Source organism: Hemiscyllium ocellatum, chromosome 5, assembly GCF_020745735.1.
Source record: "Hemiscyllium ocellatum isolate sHemOce1 chromosome 5, sHemOce1.pat.X.cur, whole genome shotgun sequence".
NCBI lineage: Eukaryota > Metazoa > Chordata > Chondrichthyes > Orectolobiformes > Hemiscylliidae > Hemiscyllium > Hemiscyllium ocellatum.
This window is the reverse complement of record NC_083405.1, coordinates 124,788,613-124,815,768: the sequence shown is the minus strand read 5'-3', so window position 1 is coordinate 124,815,768 and position 27,156 is coordinate 124,788,613. Positions and strand designations below refer to the sequence as shown.

The following is a 27,156-nucleotide window of genomic DNA, read 5'->3' as shown; positions in this document are numbered from 1 at the left end:
TTCCTCTCTTCAAGAAAGGAAATAGGGAAAATCCCCGGCAATTACAGACCAGTAAGTTTCACGTCTGTCGTGTGCAAGGTGTTAGAAAGGATTCGGAGGGATAGGATTTATGACCATCTGGAAGAGCATGGCTTGATTAAATGCAGTCAACACGGCTTTGTGAGAGGCAGGTCATGCCTCACAAACCTTATCGAGTTCTTTGAGGATGTGACTAGAAAAGTTGATGAGGGTCGAGCTGTGGATGTAGTGTATATGGACTTCAGCAAGGCATTTGATAAGGCTCACCATAATAGGCTCATTCAGAAGGTCAGGAGGAATGGGATACAGGGGAACTTAGCTGTCTGGATATAGATTTGGCTGACCAACAGAAGACAGTGAGTGGTAGTAGAAGGAAAAGATTCTGCCTGGAAATCTGTGGTGAGTGGTGTTCCACAGGGCTCTGTCCTTGAGCCTCTACTGTTTATAATTTTTATTAATGACTTGGATGAAGGGATTGAAGGATGGGTCAGCAAGTTTGCAGACGACACAAAGGGTGGAGGTGGCATTGACAGTATAGAGGGCTGTTGTATGCTGCAGCGGGACATTGATAGGGTGCAGAGATGGACTGAGACGTGGCAGATGGAGGTCAACCTGGATAAATGCGAGGTGATGCATTTTGGAAGATCGAATTTGAAAGCTGAGTAAAGGATTCAGGATAGGATTCTTGGCAGTGTGGAGGAACAGAGGGATCTTGATGTGCAGGTACATAGATCCCTTAAAATTACCACCCAAGTGGACAGGGTTGTTAAGAAAGCACATGGTGTTTTGGCTTTCATTAATAGGGATTCTGAGTTTAAGAGTCGTGAGATCTTGTTGCAGCTCTATAAAAGTTTGGTTAGATTGCACTTGGAATACTGTGTCCAGTTCTGATCGCCCTGTTTTAGGAAAGATGTAGATGCTTTGGAGAGGGCTCAGAGGAGGTTTACCAGGACGCTGCCTGGATTGGAGGGCTTATCTTATGAAGAGGGGTTGACTGAGCTTGGACCTTTTTCATTGGAGAAAAGGAGGAGGAGAGGGGACCTAATTGAGATATACAAGATAATGAGAGGCATAGATAGAGTTGATAGCCAGAGACTATTTCCCAGGGCAGAAATGACTAACACGAGGGGTCATAGTTTTAAGCAGGTTGGAGGAAAGTATATAGGGGGGGTTCTTTACACAGAGAGTTGTGAGAGCATGGGATGCGTTCCCAGCAGCAGTTGTGGAAGCAAGGTTATTGGGGACATTTAAGAGTCTACTGGGCATGCATATGGTCACAGAAATTTGAGGTTGCGTACATGAGGATCAGTGGTCAGCACAACATCGTGGGCTGAAGGGCCTGTTCTGTGCTGTACTATTCTATGTTCTATATATAAATTAATCATAATGGTGCATGGCAATATTTTTAAATGTTTCTAAAAAAAACAAAAAAAAACACTAATAGGAGTAGATTGCTTTACCTTTCACTTTTAAGCAGCTCTTTGTCTTCTTGTCACCAGAATCACAAGTATACTCTCCTGAGTCATCTAGTTTTAAATTATGAATAAGCAATTCAACACTGGTACCATTTTGCTTCATTTCATGTTTGTCACTTGGATGAAGTAAAATAGATCCTTTTCTCCATTTCACTGAGGCATCTGCCTTAGAGAGTTCACAGCAAAGTGAGGCAGTATCTCCCTCCTGAACTTCCATATTCTGAAGCTCTTTTTTGAAGTGCACAGGCAGGGCTAAAAGAGACAATAATTGTACATATTTAGCTCAAGAAGATGATAATGCATGGTCATGGGCATTGAGTCCAGGTCCAAAACCCAACTCTTTGGATTCACAACAACCTAATATTATTGTCTTGATGAAGGAAATGCATATCTATACATGTTTGCAAAAGAAATTTCAAGAAGTGCTGCACAACCAAGAAACCACGTACTATTAAAGGATGTGTTCCTTATTTTCAATATTCCACCCTTTCAACACTCTGCAGGCTCCATAGTGAGTTCTTTAAACTGACACATCTCATCCTACCATGGATCTTAGTAAAAGAGCACTTGCAGTCTAACAGCTCTTCAACACTTCAAGGTTTATGAAAACAATGGGACTGTCATTTTTGCTGCTCATAATCCATAAAAGTTTACTGATAAATTTAAAAATAAGATTCCATAGTTTTCAGATCAGTAGCCGTTTAGCTCAAAAATTGCTCATTTTTCCTGGAAAGAAAATGCAATTGCTGATGCCTTTTCCTAAATGTAAACTGTCATACATTTGAGAGTGTGACCAAGAAAGTTGAATAGTAATTAAGAATATGGAGGGAGGAAGAATGAACGGTTATGAGTTTAGTGTTTCAATTGTTGTTTCAGTGTTACTAACCTTGACATTTAAATCAATGAAATTAATTTTTAAATGAAGGAAATGGTGCTTAATGTTTTGAGGGTGGAGGCATGTTGGAACCCTTACAGATTTTTCATTATTTTTTATTTTGTTCTTTTATCAATTTTAGTTTGGAGCTGTAGAACTATCAGCTAAAGATAACGTTTGGACTGTGGGTAACAGCTTGTGTTGAAAGGAAAACAGATCATCAAGCTTTTGTTTATTTGTCAGGCCAGGCCTGAAAGTTAATTGCAGATTGGTTCCTGGTCAAGATTTTGCGGACAAGTTATCACTGGGGAAGAGCATTATGTCCAAACAGATAGCAGAAGTTAGTTAGTAATGAGGTCAGTACCTGGGAATTGGTTGCAAGTCTGGAAAAGACCTTATTCTCAAGCAGATGGCAAATGTTGAATGGTAACTAAAGGGAGGCAACAGCCTAGTGGTATTTCCCTGGATGATTATTCCGGACCCCAGCGAATATAGTGGGGATCTGGGTTTGAATCCTGTCTTGGCAGATGGTGAAATTTGAATTCAATAAAAATCTGGAATTCAGATTCTAATGATGACCATGAATTCATTGTTGACTGTGAGAAAAAAAAAACATCTGATTCACTAATGTCCTTTAGAGAGGGAAACCATGTTTACCTGTCTGGCTTACATGTGACTCCAGACCCACAACAATTTGGTTGGCTCTTAACTGTCTTCGAGGAGAAAGTGAGGACTGCAGATGCTGGAGATCAGAGCTGAAAATGCGTTGCATAAGCCCTTCTTCAGGAATCCGAAACGTTGAATCTCCTGTTCCTTGGATGCTGCCTGACCTGCTGCGCTTTTCCAGCAACACATTTTCAGCTCTTAACTGTCCCCTGGGACGCTGGCCTAGCTGGCAATGCCTTCATCCAATGAATAAATAAAAAACTAGGACCTCGTGGAGAGGTAGTCAGTCAGTTAGGGAGTGGTCAGAAATTAGGTTTGGATTGTGTTTTCAGTGAAAAAGAATCCAATTGTTGATAATTTGAAAGCTCCCTGCCTAATCTACCTTGTCACCTTTTGGAATCTCACAGAATAGAAAATTAAGTTATAGGTATTACTGCTTTTATCTCATCGATCAGCATCTTCAGAAAATCAACCAAGAAACCATTATCAATGCTTAAGGGACAATGCATCATGAAAACCACTTAAGTAATCGGGCAGTTTTGATCTTTGATTCATCTCTTACCTGTTACATATTTCAATACAGTAAAAGTATTATTTAACCACTGATCATCAACTGTTCCAATACAGGCAGCATCCCATAACCACACCATTTGGCAAAAATGCAATTCAGCAAGACAGTTATGATTCTCACATACTGTCTCTTTCCAGTCCAGGTGAAAGAAACACTGAAAGAAACAATTTGCCTCTTTTGAAATTTAAGAGAAAATCTCCCACTGTCTAAAATTTCACTCTAGAAGCAGGGAACTCAAGCTTTTAGCTCCAACAGCTAGCAGCAACATTCTCAACAAACTGAAAGTAAAACTAAAAGCCTTTTGGATCTCATGAATCTTTTGTCTCATTTTTAAAAAACACAGCAAAGCAGAATTCAAAGTTGTTTATCAACTGCCTGTCTGAAGGAGACATTTCGGCATCACTGTGACAACACCCTTGTGCAAGAGAAACAGAACCGAATATAATATTATCACATTTCTTGCCGTTTATGCTGTTTGATATGCAAGTTGTCCTGTTTGGTATCTTCACAAGATTGGCACCTCATTTTTAGGCATGCCTGGAGTGGCAAAGAAGTGGTATTCCCTCTTGCATTCTCCACTGAATCAGGATTGATCCCCTGGCTTGCTGGTATTAGTTGAGTGGAGGATATGCCTGGCCATGATGTTGAAGATTGCATTGAAGTATAATTCTGCTACTACTGATGGACAACAGTACCTCATGGATACCCAGTATTGAATTGCTAGATCTGTTCAAAATCTGTCCCATTTAGAATGGTGATAATGCCACACAATACAATGGAGGGTATTTTAAATGTAAAGGTGGAACTTCGTCTCCACAACAACTGTGACCAATACTATCATGGACTGAAGAATCTACAACCGTGTAGTGGCAAGATTAAAAATGATAATATTCAAGGTTATTAATGATTAATTGACAAAGTGCAATTGAAGACAAGTGGTTTAATGCAAGGCAGTTGTTTCAGCTGTTGGGGAACCATGTGACACACCCACCTGGAGGATGGTTTTCTGCACAATGGAATATCTGGGAAAGTACTAAGAGCATCCAGAATAGAATTAATACCAGGGATTCTGCAATATTCATTGGATTTTACCTCATATTGAGATCACAACTGGTGCCAGGAAACCTGAGTTCTCCAGACCAGCTGTCATAAAGGGGGGAGTTCCCAAAAGCACAAGGCAGTGAGACCCAGTAAACATGTTGAACTTGTCTAAAGTAGTTTAAGCTAATAGATCCACTCAGTGAGGCTACTTTTGGAGAACTGTGTACAGTCCTGGCTGCTCTGCTATATGAAGGGTATCACTGAAGTTTAAAGAATGCAGAAAAGATTTACAAGGATATTACTGGGGCTGGAGGGTTTCAGTTATAACGAGAGGCTGCATACACTAGGACTTTTTAAAATGCAGGATAGGAGGTTGATCAGTGACCTTTATAGACATTTATAAATCATGAGGGGCTTAGATAAGCTGAACAATAAAGGTCATTCCCTTAGATTAGGGGTGTTCAAAATGAGAGGTCATAATTTTAAGGCAAGAGGAGGAAGATTTAAAAGGGACCAGACAGGCAACTTTTTCACACAGAGAGGATGGTTCGCATGTGGACTGAACTGCCAGAGGAAGTGGTAGATGCAGGTACAGTTACATTTTAAAAAATTTGGAGAAGTACCTGAATAATAAAGGTTTAGATGGATATGGGCCAAATGCAGACAAATAGGACTAGTTTAGTTTGGGAAACCTGATCAGCATGGATAAGTTGAACCAAAGGGTCTGTTTCTGTGCTATATGACTATGACTCTGTAAATCTAAAGCAGATTACAGATTATATTGTATAGTTCAGTTAATAAATTCACTCTTTAGCTTGTATATGTTTCTAATATATATATATAGTGAATGCACTCAGTCTTTTTTCCAGGTTGAGGGAATCAAGGACTTGAGGGCATCAGTTTAAGGTTAGAGGGGAAAGAATAAAAGGGAACCTGAGGGACAACTATTTTACACAGAGGGTGATACATACATGGAATGAGCTTCCCACAGAAGTGGTTGAAATGGGTACATAACAACATTGTAAGGCTTTTAACAAATACATGGATAGGAAAGATTTCGAAGGATATGGGCCAAGTGCAGGGAAATGGGATTGGACTGGATGAAGATTTTGATCAGCGTGAACTAATTTGGGCCAAAGGGCCAGTCTCCGTGCTGTAAGACTCTATGACTCTATCTAAAGTAGATTACAGATTTTTATTATATATTTACTGATTTATACTTACTGTTATATTCATAAATATTACTTTATTTCACATGTTTATGAGCAGTTATATATTGCTCATAAACATGTTAACTTAAGTCACTTAACTCATACATCCCATGGAATCCACTATTATACCATAACAAGCTGGCAGATTTTTAAGCATAAGGTCAAGCATGTTTTCCCCTTTTGTTGGTCCCCTCACCACCTGCTGAAGGCTCGGTTTAGCAGCTATGTTCTTTAGGACCCACCAGCTCAACCAGTAGTGCAGCTGCCGAGCCACTCTTGATGGTGGACGTTGAAATCCCAGTGTACATTTTATGTCCTTGCCACTGCCAGCGTTCAACATGGAAGAGTACTGACTCATTAGTGGAAGGAGGACAGTATATGGTCACCAGCAGGAGGTTTTTAAACAGCATACGTTTAACCTGAAGCCATAAGACTTCTTGGGGTGCAAGTCAATGTTGAGAACACCCAGGACAACTCCCTCGCAACTGTATACCATTGTGTCAGCATCTCTGCTATGTCTGTCCTGCCGAAGGGACAGGACATAACCAGGGATGGTGGTGGCTAGAACATTGTCTGGAAGATATGATTCCATGAGTGTGACTATATTAGGCTTTTGCTTGACTAGTCTGTGAAACAGCTGTCCCAATTTTGGCACAAACCCCCAGATGTTATTAGGGAGGACCTTGCAAGGTTGGCAGGGTTGTTTCTGCCGTTGTCTTTTCTGGTGCCTAAGTCAATGTCAGGTGGTCCATCTGATTTCATGTCATGGAAATTTTTGATATAACTGAATGGCTTGCTAGGCCATTTCAGAGGTTAATTGAATGTCGACCACAATGCTGTTGGGTCTGGACTCACATGAAGGCCAAACCAAGTGAGGATGGCTGATTTCCTTCCATGAAGAATTATAATGAAGAACCTGGCTTTTTCCAACAATCAATAATGGATTCAAGATCTTCAGCAGATTCTTAATTCCAGACTTTTTAAACTGAATTCAAATTCTGCAGGATTCAAACATGGATTTCCAGAACATCAGCTGGATTTCTGGATTAATAGCCCAGTAATAATACCACTAGGCCATTGCCTCTCCTAAAGTAACAACTTAATAAGGTAAGAATTCAACTAGTTGGAACTAGTATCTTAGCATGAATAGAGCATTGGTGAACTAATAGAAGACAGAATTGGGATAAAGGGTGCACTTTGAGATTTAATAATTCCACAGGAATCAGAGCTAAGCCACAATTATATACAATTCATGTTAATGACGAGGATAACAGAAGTGAATGTATTATCGCCAAGTTTATGAATGACACAAAAAAATGGGAATGATAATGAAACAAAGAGTTAACAGACAAATTACAGATAGATTCAGTGAGTGGGCAATTGGGATATAATGTAGGAGAAAATGAGGTTATCCACTTTGTCTAGATGAATAGATGAGCTGAAAATAATTTAAATGGGGAAAGACTGTGGAAAGCAGCAATTCAGATGATTTGGGGGTCTTTGTGCAGGAATCACAAAAGCTAGCATAAAGGTTCAGCAGATATGAGTCAAGGCATATGGCAACATTGGCATTTATTTCAAAAGCATAAAAATTGATAAGTCTTGTTAAAAGCTATACAATTCACTCATCACACCACATCTGAAATACTTGAACAGTTCTGGAACATAGAGCATTACTGCACAGTGCAGGCCCTTTGGTCCTCGATATTGCACCGACTTGTGAAACCAATCTGAAGCCCACCTAACCTACACAATTCCATTTTCATCCACATGTTTATCCAATGACCATCTAAACACCCTTAAGGTTGGCAAGTCTACTACTTGTTGGAAGTAGGGCATGGACGGAGTTTTAGTCCCCTTGGCTAAGTAAAGACAATGCTATTTGAGGCTGCCCAGAGAAAATTCACTAGGTTGATGCCGGGTACAAGGGGATTTTCCTACGGAGAGAGGTTTAGTAAGATCACCTTGTACTCATTAGAGTTGAGAAAAATCCTTGGAGGCTTGACAGGGCAGTTGCAGAAAAGTTGTTTCCCTTGTAAAGGGTCTAGGAGCAGAGGTCATATCATAGAATAAGGGGATGTCCATTTAAGACAAAGATGAGATGGAATTTATTCTCTCAGATGGTAATGAATCTGTGGGCTTCTTTATCACAGAAGGGTGTCAAGGCTGGGTCATTAACTGTATTGAAGGAGAAAGTGAGGACTGCAGATGCTGGAGATCAGAGCTGAAAATGTGTTGCTGGAAAAGTGCAGCAGGTCAGGCAGCATCCAAACAGCTGGAGAATCGAGGTTTTGGGCAGGAGCCCTTCTTCAACCCTTCCTGAAGAAGGGCTCATGCCCGAAACGTTGATTCTCCTGCTCTTTGGATGCTTTTCCAGCAACACATTTTCAGCTCATTAACTGTATTCAAGGCTAAGATAATAGACTTTTAATCAATAAGGGAATCAAGAGTAATGGTTTTAGGAAAATGAAATTGAGGATTGTGAACTCATTGAATGGGAGAGCAGATTCATGGGCTGAATAGCTTACTTCTGCTCCTAGAAATTTGGTCCACTGTTAATGCTGGACTAAAGCTTTGAAGATCCAAACTTCCCAGACTTGGGAGTGATGTTTGAAAATGTCCATAACAATTCCTTACACTAAATAGATGTCTATGCTTGATGTAAGGAGCTCTAGACCCAGGATTTGTGGGGAGAAAACAGAGTTAACATTTCGAGTTTTGGTGACTTTTCTTTAGAACGCGAAGGATCTTGGTACTTGGTATAACCACTGACCACCTCATAGGACACTGCTGTGCACTCCTGTATTATTCAAAATAGCAGGCAGCTTTGCATATTGAGCAAGATCTGTGCAGAGATGCTCTACAAAAAGATGCCAGACTTGCTGAGCATTTTGTTTGTATTTCAGATCTTCAGCATCTGTAGTACTTTTTTACAATGTGTGCAAGCTCCTACATTGCAACAAATAGGCAAGCATCACTGTTCCCTCACGCAATATCAGGCCTTATTCAATCTTTTCTATGCTTAGTCCTTCTAATGCATTCAACACACTCATACAAGCACATTTATTATACATCAGAATGGTTTCATTTTCCTCTGGAAACAGAATATTCAAATCTAACTAAATCTCCCTTTACAGAGAGTTGTCCACCCATTAATAGACATGCACATGGTTTTATTTTGCCACGTGAAGAACTGGGAAGGACATTAGGTAGAAAGAAATGTCAAACTCATTTCATAAAAGGAGCTGATTACCTTTTACTTTTAACAAAGCAGTTGTCTGTTCTTCCCCAGAGTCACAGGTATATTCTCCAGCATCTTCAAGTTTTAAGTCATGAATAATCAGCTCAATATTACAACCTTTTTGCTTCATTTTGTACTTATCATTAGCATCGAGCAACATGGATCCCTTTTTCCATTTTACAGGGGCATCAGGTTTTGTCAGCTCACATTGCAATGTGGCGACACTCCCTTCTTTATGTTCTTTATTCTGAAGCTTCTTCTTGAAAAGCACTGGAAGCACTAGAACAGAAAAGTGAAATGCCTTCTTGAGTGACTCTACATAACTTCTTCACTGCAACAATTTACCAAGTAACAAAATGCACAAGCTCACAAAAAAACAAGTATGCCAGCAATTTCTCAGATGATAGCAGTCTCACCGGTGAGTCAGAGGATTGTGGGCTCAATGTGGCAGTGTTGTGCAGGATCAAGGGAGTGCGTACTGTCAAAAATGCCATGTTCCTGTTTAACTCAGGAACCTGGCAGGTACAAATGATCTTCTGGAACTATTTAATAAAATTATTTCTTATGTTCTGCCCAACACTGATGTAAAAAATAGATTATCTGGAGATTTTCATATTGCTCTTTACAGAATCTGGGTTTGCACAAACTGATTGCAGAATTTAGAGTCATAGAGATGTACAGCATGGAAACAGACCCTTCGGTCCAACCTGTCCATGCCAACTATATATCCCAACCCAATATAGTCCCACCTGCCAGCACCTGCCCACATCCATCCAAAGCTTTCCTATTCATATACCCATCCAAATGCCTCTTAAATGTTGCAATTGTACCAGCCTCCACCACTTCCTATGGCAGCTCATTCCATACACGCATCACCCTCTGTGTGACAGAGTTCCCCGTAGGTCATAGAGTAATAGAAGTGTACAGCATGGAAACAGACCCTTCGGTCCAACCCATCCATGCTGATCAGATATCTCAACCCAATCTAGTCTCACCTGCTAGCACCCAGCCCATATCCCTCCAAACCCTTCCTATTCATATACCCATCCAAATGCCTCTTAAATGTTGCAGTTGTACCAGCTTCCACCACGTCCTCTGGTAGCTCATTCCATACACGTACCACCCTCTGTGTGAAAAAGTTGCCCCTTAGGTCTATTTTATATGTTTCCCCTCTCACCCTAAACCTATGCCCTCTAGTTCTGGACTTCCAACCCCAGGGAAAAGACTTTGCCAATTTACACTATCCATGCCCCTCATAATTTTGTAAACCTCTATAAGGTCACCCCTCAGCCTCCGAGGCTCCAGGGTAAACAGTCCCAGCCTGTTCAGCTCATTTTGGGAAAGCAAATCTTAACAGGACTTATACACTTAATGGTAAGGTCCTCGGGAGAGTTGCTGAACAAAGAGACCTTGGAGTGCTATAGCTCAAATCCTCCAACCCTGGCAACATCCTTGTAAATCGTTTCAGATCCCTTTCAAATTTCACAACATCTTTCTGATAGGAAGGAGACCAGAATTGCACGCAATATTCCAACAGTGACCTAACCAATGTCCTGTATAGCCGCAACATGACCTCCCAACTCCAGAACTCAATACTCTGACCAATAAGCAAAAGCATACCAAACGCCTTCTTCACTATCCTATCTACCTGTGACTCCACTTTCAAGGCGCTATGAACCTGCACTCCAAGGTCCCTTTGTTCAGCAACACTCCGTAGGACCTAACCATTAAGTGTATAAGTCCTGCTAAGATTTGCTTTCCCAAAATGCAGCACCTCGCATTTATCTGAATTAAACTCCATTTGCCACTTATCAGCCCATTGGCCCATTTGGTCCAGATCCGGTTGTAATCTGAGGTAACCCTCTTTGCTGTCCACTACACTTCCAATTTTGATATCATCTGCAAACTTACTAACTGTACCTCTGATGCTCGCATCCAAATCATTTATGTAAATGACAAAAAGTAGAGGACCCAGCACCAATCCTTGTGGCACACCATTGGTCACAGGCCTCCAGTCTGTAAAACAACCCTCCACTACCATCCTCTGTCTTCTACCTTTGAGCCAGTTCTGTATCCAAATGGCTAGTTCTCCCTTTATTCCATGTGATCTAACCTTCCTAATCAGTCTCCCATGGGGAACCTTGTCGAACGCCTTACTGAAGTCCATATAGATCACATCTACTGCTCTGCCCTCATCAATCCTTTTTGTTACTTCTTCAAAAAACTCAGTAAAGCTTGTGAGATATGATTTCCCACGCACAAAACCATGCTGACTATCCCTAACCAGTCCTTCCGCCCCCACGGAAAAGACTTTGCCTATTTACCCCACCCATCGCTACATTAAACAGTAACAACATTTCAAAAAGTATTACACTGGCTGTAGGGTACTTTAGGACTTCTGACAGATGTGAAAGGCTCTATATGCAAGTCTATTTTCCTTTTATCATCGAGAAATATTCAAATCAATAAAAATGTATAAATATTCATTTAACAATGTAAGGTGGCACTGTGGCTCAGTGGGGAGGTGGCATGGCAGTTCAGTCAGGGCGGCACGGTGGTGGCTCAGTGGTTAGCACTGCTGCCTCACAGGACCAGGGACCTGGGTTCGATTCCCACCTTAGGTGGGGCTGTCTGTGTGGAGTTTTCACATTCTCCGTGTGTCTGCATGGGTTTCCTCCAGGTGCTCCGGTTTCCACCCATAATCCAAAGATGTGCAGATCAGGTGAACTGGCCATACTAAGTTGTCCATAGTGATAGGTGCATTGGTCAGGGGTAAGTGTGGGGAAGGGGAGTGGGTCTGGGTGGGGTTACTCTTAGGAGAGTCAGTGTGGACTTGTACAGACAAAGGGCCTGTTTCCATACTGTAGGGAATCTAATTTAATCATTAACATAGGATTTCCTTGTATATACCTGCTGCAAGATAAAATAAAGTCAACAGAAAGCATGTTGGCTCAGATCTCCTGAGCTTCAGATAGTTGGACACTGTATGTACCATGACAGATGTTCATCAGGACACTTTGGACACCAGGATGCAATGACTAGCAAGGAAGTAATAGTAAGTTTACATTTCCAAAGTGCAATTAACTGGCATCTAGAACTCTCTGAAAAGATCTGCAGTTCTCAGCTTCTGATTCATTTACCCAAATAATATCCAGGATAAATCAACAGGGTTAAAAGCTGAATTACATTTGTGTACTGAGATTATGCACAGCCAATCACTCACCCCAATGAGGCATACATTTTCCTTCTCATTCATGGGAATTGCACATCACCGCCTGGAATAGCATTTATTGCCCATTCCTAATTCCCTTGAAAAGGTAGCAGTGAGCTGCCTTCTTGAACAGCTGCAGTCCACTTGGTCTAAGTATGCTCACAGTACTCTTAGGGAGAGAGTTCCAAGGATTTCAACTCAATAACATTGAAGGAACGGCCAATGTATTTTCATGTCAGGATGGTGAGTGGCTTGGTGGAAGTGTGCAAATAATGGAGTTCACATGTAGCTTCTATTCATGAAGATAATAATGGTTATGAATTTGGAAGGCGCTGTCTAAGGAGCAATGGTAAATTTCACCAGTACATTTTGTAGATGGTACACATTACTGGAAGCGAGCATCAACTGAGTGGGGAATGAATGTTTGTGAATGCAATGCCCATCAGGTGGGCTTTGTCATAGATGGTATCAAGCTTCTTGAATATTGTTGGAGCAGCACTCATTCAAGCAGGTGGTGAGTATTCCATTACAGTCTTGACATACCTTACAGATATTGAACTGGCTTTGGTTACTCAAGAAACAAATTGCTTGCTATAGGATTTCTACCCTCTGACCTTCTCTTGCCACTACAGTATTTCAATGATAATTGACCAATATGTTGATAGTGGAGAATTCAGTGATAGTAATGTCACTGAGTGTCAAGAAATAATGCATAATCTCTGTTGCTGGAGATGGTCTTTGTTACACCTCATTGAGGTAGCACACTGTAGTTCAAGCCTCTCTATTCCCATAGTCATTATAAAAGTTAAGGATTTTATATACATACACAGACGTCCCCTGACTTTCTAACACAGGAAGACAGCAAGCACGAACCAGGTTTCTGTACATCCCCCCAAGTATCACTTATTAAGGGGGAACAAATGGCCTGATGGTATTAACACTGGACTTTAATCCAGAGACCCAGGTAATGATCTGGGGAGCAGTGTTCAAATCCTGCCATGGCAGATGGTGCAATTTGAATTCAATAAGAATCTGGAATTGTGAGACTAATGATGATGATCATGAATCCATTATCAATTGTTGTGAAAAGCCCATTTAGTTGACTAATGTCCATTAGGGGAGAAAATTGCCATCTCTACCTTCTGCAAGGACCATTCCCTCCAACAGTACTTGGTTCAAACCACCCTCGCAATCAAACCCTGAGGTACCTTCCCCTGCAACCAGAAAAAATGCAAAACCTACCAGCACACTACCCCCTCACCTCTATCTAGGGCCCCAAACAGTCCTTCCAGGTGGCACAGAAGTTCACCTGTCTCTCTTCTAACCTAGTTTACTGCATCAGGTGCTCCCAATGTGGTCTTCTCTACATCAGGGAGACAGAATGTGAACTTAGGAAACGGCTCACCGAGCATCATAACCAAGTCCACAGGGGATGACCAGACCTCCTAGTCACTGCCCATTTTGATTCTCTCAACCACTCCATTTCTGACATGACCATCCTTAGCATCCTCCATGGCCAAAACAAACCAGCTCCTATTGGAGGAAAAACACCTTATCTTCCACCTGGGCAATCTACAGCCCGGAGGACTCAACATTCAGTTCTCCAATTTCAAATAACCTCCCTCCCCATCCCTCGACTCCCTTTCCAGTCCTTCCCTTCCACTCTTCTCTGCCACCAACTGGATTCATTCCTCCCACTGACCAACCAGGTTGTATCCTCTGTCTGTCTTCACCTATCCTCACTTCACCACCTGGCCCTGCCTCCCCCTTTATCTGCAGCTTTCCCCCACACCACTCCCAGTCCTGAAGAAGGGTTACACCTGAAACATCCACTTCTGCAGCTCCTGATGCTGCCTGGCATGCTGTGTTCTTCCAGCCTCTTGCCTACCTACTTTGCCATTCTTACCATGTCTGGCCTACATGTGACTCCAGACCCATAGCAATGTGATTGACCCTTAACAATAAGGATGGGCAATAAATATTGGCCTCACCAGCGATGCCCTCATCCTGTGAATGAATTAAAACAAAATTATAAATACATATATCAAGATAAAAAGAAAGTGGATAGGAGAAAGCCATTCGGCCCTTCGAGTCTGCTGCTTCATTCAACACGATCATGGTTGATCCAACAATCCTCACATCCACTTTCCTGCCCTTTCCATGTAACCCTTAGCTCTCTTGCTGATCAAGAGTCTATCTATCTCAGCTTTAAAGATTCACAAGGTCTCTGCCCCACAGCTCTCCATGGCAAGGAGTTCCAAAGACTCTCAACCTTCTGAGAGAAGAAGTTCTTCATCATCTCTAATATTGGCACCCCTTAACTCTGAGACCATGCTCCTTGATCACAGACGCTCCCATGAAGAGAAACATCCTCTCAGCATTTATAATGTCAAGCCCCTTAAGAAACATTTTAGTTTCAATGAGTTTCAATAAATTCCAGTGAGTAGGATCCCAATTTATTTAGCCTTTACTCATAAGGCAACTTCTCATACCAGAGATTATCCTTGGTGAACTTTGGTTGAACTGCCTCCAATGAAATGACATTTTTCTTTAAGTAAGAGGACAAAACTACATACACTACTCCAGATGTGGTCTCACCAGCACCTTGTACAGGTGCACTAAGATTTTCCTACTCTTGTACTTTAAAGCACTTGAAATAATAGCCAACATTCATTTAGGCTTCCCGATTACCTGCTGCATCTCTATGCCAGCTTTCTGCGTTTCATTCATATGTCCCCTCAAGTCTCTTTGCAATTTTTCTTCATTTAAATAATAGTTTATTTTTTTGTTCTCCCTTCTAAAACGCACAACTTAACATTTTCCCAAATTAGACTCCAATTGCCAACTTTTTGCCCATTTACTTAACCTATCAATATTGCTCTGTCAAATGTTTGTATCCCTCTCACAACCCTCCTTCTCACCTATTTTTGTATTGTCCACAATACATTTGCTTCCTTCCTGCAAGTCACTGATATACATATGTAGTCCCAGCACTAATCCCTGTGAAGCCCCACTGATCAGAGGTCACCAACCTGAAAAAATACCTTATCCCCACTCACAGTACTTCTCCAGAATGCAACGTTATTTGAATGATTACAATCAATGCATCCACTATCTTTGCAGCGACCTTGTTTAAAATTTGAGGATGTGAGCCATCAAGGCCCGAGGATTTACCTACCTTGAGCCCCATTATTTTGTCTAATGATGAATAAAGTTTCTCTAGTGATGATGGTGGTGCATAATTCCTCTCCCATGTTATTTAGTATTAATGAAATTATTAATAGCATTCATTCTAAGTATCTTCCACAATAAAGACGTATAAAATATCAGTTTAAGTCTTATAGTTCCAATAACAAAAGATTCATTTTCTGGAGGGCCAAGGTTCACTACTGACCTCTCTCTCTTCCTTTTTATATATTTAAACAAACTTATATTGCCAGTTTTTATATTCTTCACCAGTTTTCCTTCCTAGTTTACTTTCTCTCTATTATCATTTTAATCCTTCTTTGCTGGATTCTGAATTTATTCTAGCTTTTGGTGCTATCATTGACTTTTGCTTCCATATAGGCTTTTTCTTTCAACTTAACACATCCTTGGTTAGCCACGTTTGGTTTGCCCCTTTTTCAGAATCTTTCCTCCTTATCAGGATGCAGTTTTGCTGAGACATGCATTACCTGCCCAATTCACTTTAGCCAACTCTATCATCATTTCACTGTAATTCTCTTTATTAAAAACAGAGCTGTTTCCCACTCAAATTTTTCATGCACAAACTGAATATTAAATTCTATCATGTTATGATCACTACTATCTCAGAATTCTTTTACCCTGAGGTCATTTATTAAAACTGCCTCATTACCTGATCCAAGACAGCTTGCCCCCTTATTAGCTCCATGATACATTGCTCATGAAACTAACCCTAATGCCCTTCTATTTTGATTAACCCAAACAACATAAAGTTTTATGTCACTGATAATTATTGCCTTATTCTTAATATATGCTCCTGTTGTGTCCAGTTCTGGTCGCCATATTACTGAAAGGATGCGGAAGCTTTGGAGAGGGTGTAGAGGAGGTTTACGATGATGCAGCCTGGATTAGAGGGTATGAACTATAGTGAGATACTAGAAAAACGCAAGTTGATTTCTCTCGAACGGCAGAGGCTGAGGGGAGACTTGACAGAAATTCATAAAATTATGAGATGCACCGATTAGATTGATGGTCAGCGTCTATTTCCCAGAGTTGAAATGTCTAATGCTGGGGGCATGCATTTAAGGTGAAAGGGAAACCTTCAAAGGAGATGTGAGGGGCATTTTTTTTACAGAAAGTGGTAAGAGTATAGAACACATTGCCAGGGGTGGTCATGAAGGCAGATACATTAGGGTTGTTAAGGAACCTTTGGATAAGTAAGTGAATATGCAAGGAATACAGGGATATGGACCATGGGCAGGCAGAAGGGATTAGTTTGATGTGGCATCACGTTCAGCACAACATCATGGGCTGAAGAGCCCGTTCCTGTTCTATGTCTATTTTTATTGATCTATAGCCTTTCTTATGCAGTGGCTGTCGTTGGGGTCTGTATGCTACTCATGGAGTCATAAAGTTATATGACACACAAACAGACCCTTCGGTCCAACGCGTCCATGCCGACCAGATACTCTAAACTGATCCGGTCCCCTTTATCTTAAAATTCATGCATGGGACGTTGATGTCTCTGGCTGAGCGAAAATTTATTGCCTGCCCCTCATTGCCCAAAGGACAATTAAGAGTCAACTGCTGTGGGTCTGGAGTCACATATAGGCCAGACCAGGTAAGGATGTCAGATTTCCTCCTCTAAAAGACATCAGTGAACTGGATGGGATTTTCCAACAATCGCCAATTACTGAATTCAAATTCCACCATCTGTGTGGCTGGATTTGAATCCAAGTCCCCAGAACATTAGCAGAGTTTCCAAGTTAATAGATGAGCAATAATATCACAAGGCCACTGCCACATTGACATTTGCCAGCATATAGCCCAGATCCCTCGAAACATTTCTTATTCATGTACCCATACAGATGACTTTTAAATGTTCGAATGATAACCACCTCCATCATTCCCTCTGGCAGTTCATTCCATACACGCACCACCCTGTACATGAAAAAAATCCCACTCAGATCACTTCTAAATCTTTCCCCTCTCACCTTAAACCTATGCCATCTAGTTTTTAGACTTCCCTACCCGGAGAAAAATGCTTTGGCTATTCACCCTACCCATGCCCCACATGATATTATAAACCTCTAAAAGGTCACCCCTCAGTCTCTGACGCCCCAGGGAAAATAGCCCCAGCCTAATCGGCCTGTTCCTAAACATCAAATCCTCTAATCCCGGCAATATCCTAAATCTTTTCTCAATCCTTTCAAGTTGACTAAGATCTTTCCTATAGCACAGAGACCAGAACTGAATACAGCATTCTAAAAATGGCCTAGCCAAAGTCCTATACAGCTACAACGACATCCCAATTCCTATATTCAATGCACTGACCAATGAAGGCGAGTGTGCCAAACACCTTCTTTACCAATCTGTCTACCTGCAACTCCACTTTCAAGAAAATATACACCAGCACTCCTTGGTCCCTTTGTTTTCAAATACTCCCAGGGCACTACCATTAATTGGATAAGCCTTGCCCTGATTTACCTGAACAAAATGCAACACTCACATTTATCTAAGTTAAACTCCATTTGCTATTCCTCGGCCCACTGGTCCATCTGATCAAGGTCTTGTTTACTCTTGAGATAACCTTCTTCTCTATCCACTAAATCATCAATGTTGATGTCATCTGCAAACTTACTAACCTCCTATCTTCACATCTAAATCATGGATATAAATGACAAAAAACACCAATCCTTGTAGCACACCATTGGTCACAAGCCTCCAGCCCATAAAAACAACCGTCCACCATCATCCTCTGTCTCCTAACTTCAAGCCAATTTTGTATCCAATTGGCTAGCTCCCCTTGGATTCCATGTGATCTAACCCTGCTAACCAATCTATCATGGAGAACATGTGATACATCTTGCTGAAGTCCATACAGACTACATCCACCACTCAGCCTTCATCAATCTTCTTTGTCACTTCTTCAAAAAACTCAATAAAGTTAGTGAGACACAATTTCTCACACATAAAACCATGTTGAGTCTCCCAAATCAGTCCTTGCCTTTCCAAATGGGTATAAATCGGATCCCTCAGAACCGCCTCCAAAAACTTACTCCGTACTGATGTAAAGCTCACCAGTCTATACTTCCCTAGCTTTGCCTTATCATCTTTCTTAAATAATGGCACCACATCAGCCAACCCCCAGTCTTCTGGCACCTCACCTGTGACTATTGATGATACAAATCTCTCAACAAGGGGCCCAGCAGTCTCTTCCCTACCTTAGACTTACAGTGTGGAAACAGGCCCTTCGGCCCAACAAGTCCACACCGACCCGCCGAAGTGCAACCCACCCATACCCTTACATTTACCCCTTACCTAACACTACGGGCAATTTAGCATGGCCAATTCACCTGACCCGCACATCTTTGTGACTGTGGGAGGAAACCGGAGCACCCGGAGGAAACCCACGCAGACACGGGGAGAAAGTGCAAACTCCACACAGTCAGTCGCCTGAGTCGGGAATTGAACCCGGGTCTCTGGTGCTGTGAGGCAGCAGTGCTAACCACTGTGCCACCGTTCCTCTCCATGAAGTTCTGGGATACACCTGATCAGGTCCTGGGATTTATCCACCTTTATGCATTTTAAGACATTCAGCACTTCCTCTTCTGTAATATGGACAGTTTTATATTATTACTATTTATTTTCCCAAGTTATTCTAGCTTCCATATCCTTCTCCATAGTAAATACTGATGCGAAATACCTGTTTAGTATCTCATCCATCTCCTGTGGGTCCACATATAGATGGCCTAATAGGTCTTTAAGTGGCCTTATTCTCTCCCTAGTTACTCTTTTGCCCTTAATGTATTTGTAGAATCTCTTTGGATTCTCCTTAACATTATTTGCCAAAGATATTTCATGTCCCCTTTTTGCCCTCCTGATTTCCTTCTTAAATATCCTCCTACTGCGCTAATACTCTTTAACGGATTCACTCAATTCTAGCTATCTGTACCAGAAATATGGGTAAAAGGCTTTTACCTGAAACGTCGCTTTTCCTGCTGGTCGGATGCTGCCTCACCTGCTGTGCTTTTCCAGCACCACTCTAATCTATACCAGAAATATGCCTCCACCTTGTCCTTGACCAGAAACTCAATTTCTCTAGTGATCCTGCATTCCCTAGCATTGCCCTTCACACCAATGGGTACATATTATCTGTGAACTGTCGTAATCTTATTTTTAAGACAGTTCTATTTTAAGACACCCACCACCCATCACTTGATTATGAATAGCCTCCCCGATCAACTTTTGAAAGTTCTTGCCTAATGCTGTCAAAATTGGCTTTATTCTAGTTTGGAACATTAACTTTTAAATCAGGTCTATCCTTTTCCATAACTATTTTAAAAGGTCTAGAATTATGATCACTGGCCCCAAAGTGCTCCCCCACTCACATCTCAGTCACTTGCCCTGCCTTATTTCCCAAGAGAACATCAAGTTTTGCTCTTTCTCTAGTAGGTACATTCACATACTGAATAAGGAGATTTTCTTGTACATACTTAACAAATTCTTCTCCATCCAAGTCTTAACACAATGGTAGTCCCAATTTATATTTGTACGGTTAAAATCCCATATCATTACAAGTCCATTATTCTTGCAGATATCTGAGATCTTCTTATATATTTGCTTCTCAATTTCTGACTGACTATTGGGGAACTATAGTACAGTCCCAATTAGTGATCATCATTTTCTTATTTCTCAGTTCCACCCATATAGCTTCATTGGACATTCTCCCAGTAATGTCCTGCCTAAGTATAGCCATAATGTTATCCTTAGCCAAAAATGCCACACCCCCTCCTCTATTGCAACTCCCACCGTTTCTATCCTTCCTATAGCATCCATACCCTGGAACATTGAACTGCCAGTCCTGAGGTGAGCCATCCTCCCTGAGCCACCTTTCTGTCTTGATACAATATCCCAGTACCATTTTCCCAACCACGTCACAAGTTCATCTGCCTCACCTATAAGGCCCCTTGCATTGAAATAAATGCAGTTTCATGTATCAGTCTTAATAATCTTTGCCCTGCTCATGCCTTCCTTGACTGTTTAACTTGCTCCTCTTCTCTACTGTACCAGTCTCAGACTGATCTCTATTCTCACTACCTCTTTGGGTCCCCCTTACAAGCTTAAAGCCTCCCAGGTAGCACTAGCAAATCTCCCTGTCAGAAAATTGATTTCCTCCCAATTCAGGTGCAACCCATCCTTCTTATACAGGTCACTTCTACCCTAGAAGAAATCCCAATGATCTAAAAGTGTGAATCCCTGCCTTGTGCACCAGCTCCTCAACCATGCATTCATCTGCCCTGTCCTATTCCTACTCTCACTAGTACATAGCAGTGAGAGTAATCCAGGCATTATGACCCTCAAGGTCCTACTTTTTAACCTGCTGCCAAATTTCTTATATTCTCTTCCTATGTCATTGATACCAATGTGTACAACTACCTTCTATTGGTCACTCATCCTTTTGAGAATATTCTGCACCCCCTATGAGAGATCCTTGACCCTGGCACCAGGGAGACAACACATCATTCTGATGTCTTGCTGTAGGCTACAGAAATGTCTGTCTAGGCCCTTGACTACAGAATCCCCTGTCACAATTGGTGACTTGGAACTTGACACACTCCTTGTTACAGTAGAGCCAGTCTCAGTAGCAGAAACCTGGTTGTCAGTGCTATATTCCCCTGAGAGACCATCACCCCCAATATTGTCCAAAACAGCATACTAGTTCGAGATGGAGATAGCCTCAGGAGACTCCTGCACTACCTGCCTACCTTTCCTAACTTTCCTCACATCAACCCATTTACCTGACTGTACCTACAAGTTCTTCTACATTCCTGAAACTGCCATCCATCACACTCCCGGCTTCTAAAAATCCCTCGTTGCCTGTAACTGCGGTTTCAATCAATCCATCAATCCAATAGGATTTGCATCCAAACACACTTCCTGCAGACATGTTTCCACAAACATTGGAATTCTCCCAAATCTTTCACATTCAACAGGAAGAGCACATCACTCTACTAAAAACCATCTTACACCTGAAACAATATACAGATACAGAATCTACCCAAAAACAATCACAAGACATTTCCTCAAAAACTCAGTCTTAGCACAGTCTTACTGCTCAGGGACAACTTAATATCTATCTGTTACATCAAAAATTTAATCGAGAGACAGATTTCAGTGAAACATTAAAAAAATCCCTCAACTTACTCACTATTGTAGATTTACAAAATAAAAACAGATTAAGATTTTTAAGTTTCATAAATCTTAAAATCAAACATTTAGCTGATCAGACTCTGAAATCACTGAACACTCCCAGCTGATGCGTGTAGTTCCGAAAATGAGATCTCCCAAGTTTAGGTGTGAAGGTGCACTGTACTGCCTGTTTTTCTTTGATTTTCAGAGGTATTTGTAATTTCATAGTCAATGAATTGTGAAAGTTCACTGCTTGATTCTTTTGATGTATTCTTGATGAGGTCTAGAGCCGTTCTCTGACCTCTCCAAGCATCTCCAACTTCATCTCCTGCTCTCTTTTCTCCCATTTAAAGTATTTTTGATTATTTTAAAGTTCCAAAAACAATGTAAAACTTACAAAAACAGTAATTGCTGCTCCAGAACATCAGCTCTAGCACTGAAAAAACCTCAACAAAAGAAGCAGTACTTACAGCCAGGATCCTCTCCTTTCCACCATTTTGTTTCTTCTCCCCTACCAATGTCTTATTTCCCTTGCAGTTTTTTACCTCCACCCAAATGGACTCTACATCGTCTGAGTGTAGATGGTCTCTCACGACTGTCCTTATTTCACCTCTCATTCACAGTGTTACCCCACCACCTTTTCCATCCTTCCTGTCTCTCCAAAAGGAAAAGCGAGGACTGCTGATTCTAGAGATTACAGTCGAGAGTGTAATACTGCAAAAGCACAGCAGATCAGGCAGCATCCGAGGAGCAGGAGAATCAACGTTTCGGGTATAAGCCACTCTCATTTCTGATGAAGGGCTTATGCCCAAAACGTCAAATCTCCTGCTCCTCAGATGCTGCCTGACCTGCTGTGCTTTTCCAGCACTACACTCTCAACCATGTCTCTCTAAAAGGTCAAATATCTCTGAATACTACATTCCCAGGTTTGATTTCCATATATTCCTGTAATGGGTATGAGATCATATTCATTTATCTTGATTTGTGTGACAGTTCATATTCCTTATTCAGAAGGCTTCATGCATTAAGATATAAAGTCTTTTATGTTTGTTCTATTTTCACATTTCCTGATATTTTTATGTTTTCTTGATGCAATATGGCATTCACACATTCTGTCCCTTCCTTTGATTCTAACAATAATTAGCACCATCACAATCTTGCAATGCTATCTTCTCCTCTCCTTTGATTCTCTAACTTTCCATGCAACTGAATCCACCCCACTATTTAGTTTAAAGCCTGATCTACAGCCCTAGTTAAACCAGGACTCTGTTTCCAGCATGATTCAGGTGAAGCCTGTTACACTGGACCTAGATCCCTCTTTCCCCAGTATTGGTGCCAAAGTCGCATGAATTTGAACCCAATTCCCCCACACCAATCTTTGAGCTAAGTATTTACCTCTTTATTCTTGTTGACCCGTACAAAATGGTTTGTGGCTCAGTTCATAATCTGGAGTTTATTACTTTTTTGGTTCTGCCTTTTAATTTAGCCCCCATCTGCTCATATTCCCTCAGTAGAACTTCATTCCTCATTATCATTGGTACTTATATGGATGATTGCAAGTGGACCTTTCTCCTCCCATTTTAAGTTCCTCTGCAGTCCAGATGAGATGTCCTGAATACAGACTTCAGGCAGGCAACATGGCCTTCGGAACTCCTGATCCTGACCACAGAGAACAAAGTCAATTCGTCTGACTACACTCTATCCAATTACAACTAAATTTCTCTTTTCACTGCCCTCTTGAATAGTTATTTGTACCATGGTGCTATGGACTGTTGACTCCTACTCCGTATAACCTCTGCTCTTGTCCAGACAGATACAAAGAATCTCAAGCCCTTTAAACAAGTTCAAGGGTTGAGGCTCCTTCAGCACTACCTCCTGGAACCCTCTACCTGTCTCAGTCATAGTCACACCCTCCTGTCACTGAACACTGATGAAAATTTGAAGTACTTTATCTAAGACTAACTCTCCCTCTTCCCGATGTGTTGCAGTGTTCACAGCTCAGATTCCAGCTCAACAACTCTCAGTGAAAGTTCCTCAAGCAATCGAAACTTGCAACAGATGCGGTCACAATGAACCACAATGGGGTCCACCAGCTCTCACTTCATGCAGGTACAACACATCGTCCGACCTTGCATCTCTATTTTCTTTACTTAATTCTTAATATATTTTTTTTAATATCAAATCGATCTTTTTGTTTTTAATCTGTAAAATACTTCTTTATTTACCTTTAAGTGAAAGAAACTTTTCATAGATGGTAGAATTAGTAGCTACTACCAACCAATGAACTTCCAGTTTTCCTGTGATGTCACTCTGTGCCTCTGACCCTGGACTTCAATTTATCTTGTTAAAAGATCTTGCGAACAATGAGCCAAAAAGGCAAAAAGCACTTCTTCTCCTCTGCACCACATTCTACACTGCCCCAAAATCACAGAAATATATCCTCCTCTGGTTGTGTCTCACTCCAGATACGATTTCTCCTTCCTGATCATGCAAAGCTTACTAACTCGACCTGCTAAAGCTGCAATCCCCTTAATAAAAATCCCCTTACACAGACATAAAGACAAAAAACATGGGTGTCAAAGGTTCACAGAGTTCGCAGAGCTGATCTTCTTGGCTTATCAGAACTTATTACTTCTGGATCTTCTTTCTTCGGGTACCTTCACTTGCTTGCAGAAGGCATAATACGTCTCATAGTACATAGTACTTACAAATTCTCTGACTTTTTAGTTAAACATCACAGCTAACAGCAAGCAATGAAAGAGATTAAACTAGCTTCTTTCAGGTTGAAGTGCTGTTTTTACTGCAAAGAAAAGTAAAGCTCCTTTTTGGAACGTCTGATAATTAAATATTCATAAGTTGTTCAGATATGTGGGAGTCAAACACTCAACTTTTGGCAAGCAGAAGGCCATTAGTGTCAACAACTAGTCACCACTCCAGACTAATATTGTTATTATTGGCTTTGTGTTGTGAAATCTCCCATTGCGCACATGCTGTTACATCACAGAGACTGACAGCTGAATCAAATCTGCCTTTCTACCTATGTATTTGCAACACAGTAAAATTAAAACCTTCAAACCTCCACCAAATTGATCACACTGGTTCATAACCAGACTTTTGAATAATCAATCTCAAAATATCTGCCAATAATCAATTCCAGGTACCAGCTGGTATCACAAACAAAAGACTTAGCAATTTATTAACAAGACAGTAACTTTAGCAGAGTAGAACTAAACAAAGTAATCTAACTGGTCTATACTTTAAACACCAAAAAACTTCATTTTCAGCCCCATTCACACAAGAGACAGAGAGACAAACAAACATACTTATGGGGTAAATAAAAGAAAATAACAAAACTGGCCAGATTGCTAAAGTTGTTTTCAAACACAAAGCATATCAAACACAAAGAATATGCTTTCTTAGTTGATTTTCTGAAGATTACCATTTCAAACAGATGAAGGCAATAATACTTCTAACTTAGATTTATATTCTGTGAGCGTCCAAGAGCTGATCTTGGGATAACAAGCAGAGAGCCTGATCCTTTTTTTTGATGGAAAACACGGTCCAAATCCCAATTCCAACTCTGACCACACCCTGACAAACTGCCAGTCTCCTCCACAAGGTCCCTTTTTAAAATTCATTTGGGGGATGTGAGCATTGCTGGCTGGTCAGCATTTATTGCCTGTCTGTAGTTGCCCATGAAAAGGTGATAGTGAGCTGCCTTCTTGAATTGTTGCAGACTAGCTGATGTGGGTTGATCCACAATGCCATTTGAGAGGGAATTCCAGGATTTGACCCAGTGACAGTAAAGGAACAGCGATATATTTCCAAGTCAGGATGATGAATGGCTTGGAGGAGAACTTGAAGATGGTGGCGCTCCCTTGTATCTCCTGCCCTTGTCCTTCTAGATGGAAGTGGTCATGGTTTTGTAAGATTCTGTATGCAGATTTATGGTGAATTTCTGAATGTATGTTGTAGATAGCACACACTGTTGCTACCAAGTGTTGGTGGTGGAGGTGATGAATTCTTGCGGATGTAGTGCCAAATGGGCTGCTTTTTCCAAGATGGTGACAAACTTCTTGAGTGTTGCTGCAGCTACACCTATCCAGGCAAGTGGGGAGTGTTCTATCATACTCCTGATTTGTGCTTTGTAGATGATGGACAGGCTTTGGGAGTCAGGAGATGAGTTATTCAGTGCAGGCTTAATCTCTGACCTGCTCATCTAGCCACTGTGTTTATGTGGTGGATACAGTTAAGTTTCTGGTCAATGGTAACCCCCAAGGATATTGATAGTGGGGAATTCAGTGATGGCAACACCACTAAATGTCAAGGGACAGTGGTTAGAATGTTTCTTTTAGTGATGGTCACTGCCTGGCAATTACCTGAGGATAATGTCATGCCCACTTGTCATGCCCAAGCCTAGATATTGTCCAAATCTTCTTGCATTTAAACATTGACCGCATCAGTATCTGAGGAGGTGCAAATGATGCTGAGCATTGTGCATCGACCATAGCTATAATGAGGTCAGGAGCTCAGTGACTCTGGTGGAATACAAACTGGGTGTCATGGGGCAGGTTATTACTGAGCACATGCTGCCTGATAACACTGTTGATGACACCTTCCATCACTTTACTCATGATTGAGAGTGAACTGACACGGCAATACTTTTCTGGGTTTGATTTGTCCTGCTTTTTATCAACAGGACATACTTGGGCAATTTTACATATTCACAGGTAGATGCCAGTGTTGTACCTGTACTGGAAGAGCTTGGTCGGGAACAGCATGTTCTGGAAAACAAGTCCTCAGTCCTATTGCTGGAATGTTGTCAGGGCACATGATCTTTAAAGTATTCAGTGTCTCCAACCTTTTCTTACTATCACGTGGAGTGATGAGAATTGGCTGTAGACTGGTTTGTGTAATGCTGGTAACCAATGGAAGAGACTGCAATGGATCATCCACTCAGCACTTCTGGTTGAAGATTGCTGCAAACATTTCATCTTTATCTTTAGCACTGCTGTTTTCAGATCTTCCATCATTCCAGCTTCCTCCTCCAGTATATTGTTTCAATGTCCACATACATTGCCAACTGGAATGTATGTGGAACGATTGAAGAGCTTAGATCTGTAGGATCGTTTAAATCTGTCTATCACTAGCTGCTTATGCTGTTTGTCATGCAAGTAGTCCTTTTTTGTAGCTACACCAGCTCACCACCTAATTTTAGATATGCCTCATGCTGCTCTAGGATGCCCTCCTGCACTCTCTGTTGAACCAGAGTAAATCCCCTGGCTTGATGGTAATAGTTGAATGGGAGATATGCCATGGCATGAGGATGCAGATTGCACTGGAGTACAATTCTGCTGCTGTTGATGGCCCACAGTGCCATATGGATGCCCATCCTTGAGTTGTTGGATATGTTCGAAGGCTGTCCTATTCAGCACAGTCTCTGGATCAGTGGTGCTGGAAGAGCACAGCAGTT

At 41.3% G+C, this 27,156-nt stretch overlaps 1 protein-coding gene across 1 annotated transcript in view; it reads right to left on the bottom strand.

Moving 5' to 3' along the window:
* The window catches only part of obscnb (obscurin, cytoskeletal calmodulin and titin-interacting RhoGEF b), an 821,414-nt gene that overhangs the window by 443,370 nt on the left and 350,888 nt on the right, over nt 1–27,156 (bottom strand). The window contains exons 38-39 of the mRNA XM_060825732.1: nt 9,110–9,376; nt 1,479–1,745 (exon numbers count right to left, since the gene is read on the bottom strand). Coding sequence (XP_060681715.1) covers nt 1,479–1,745; nt 9,110–9,376 — 534 coding nt within the window. The remainder of the gene's footprint in view (nt 1–1,478; nt 1,746–9,109; nt 9,377–27,156) is intronic.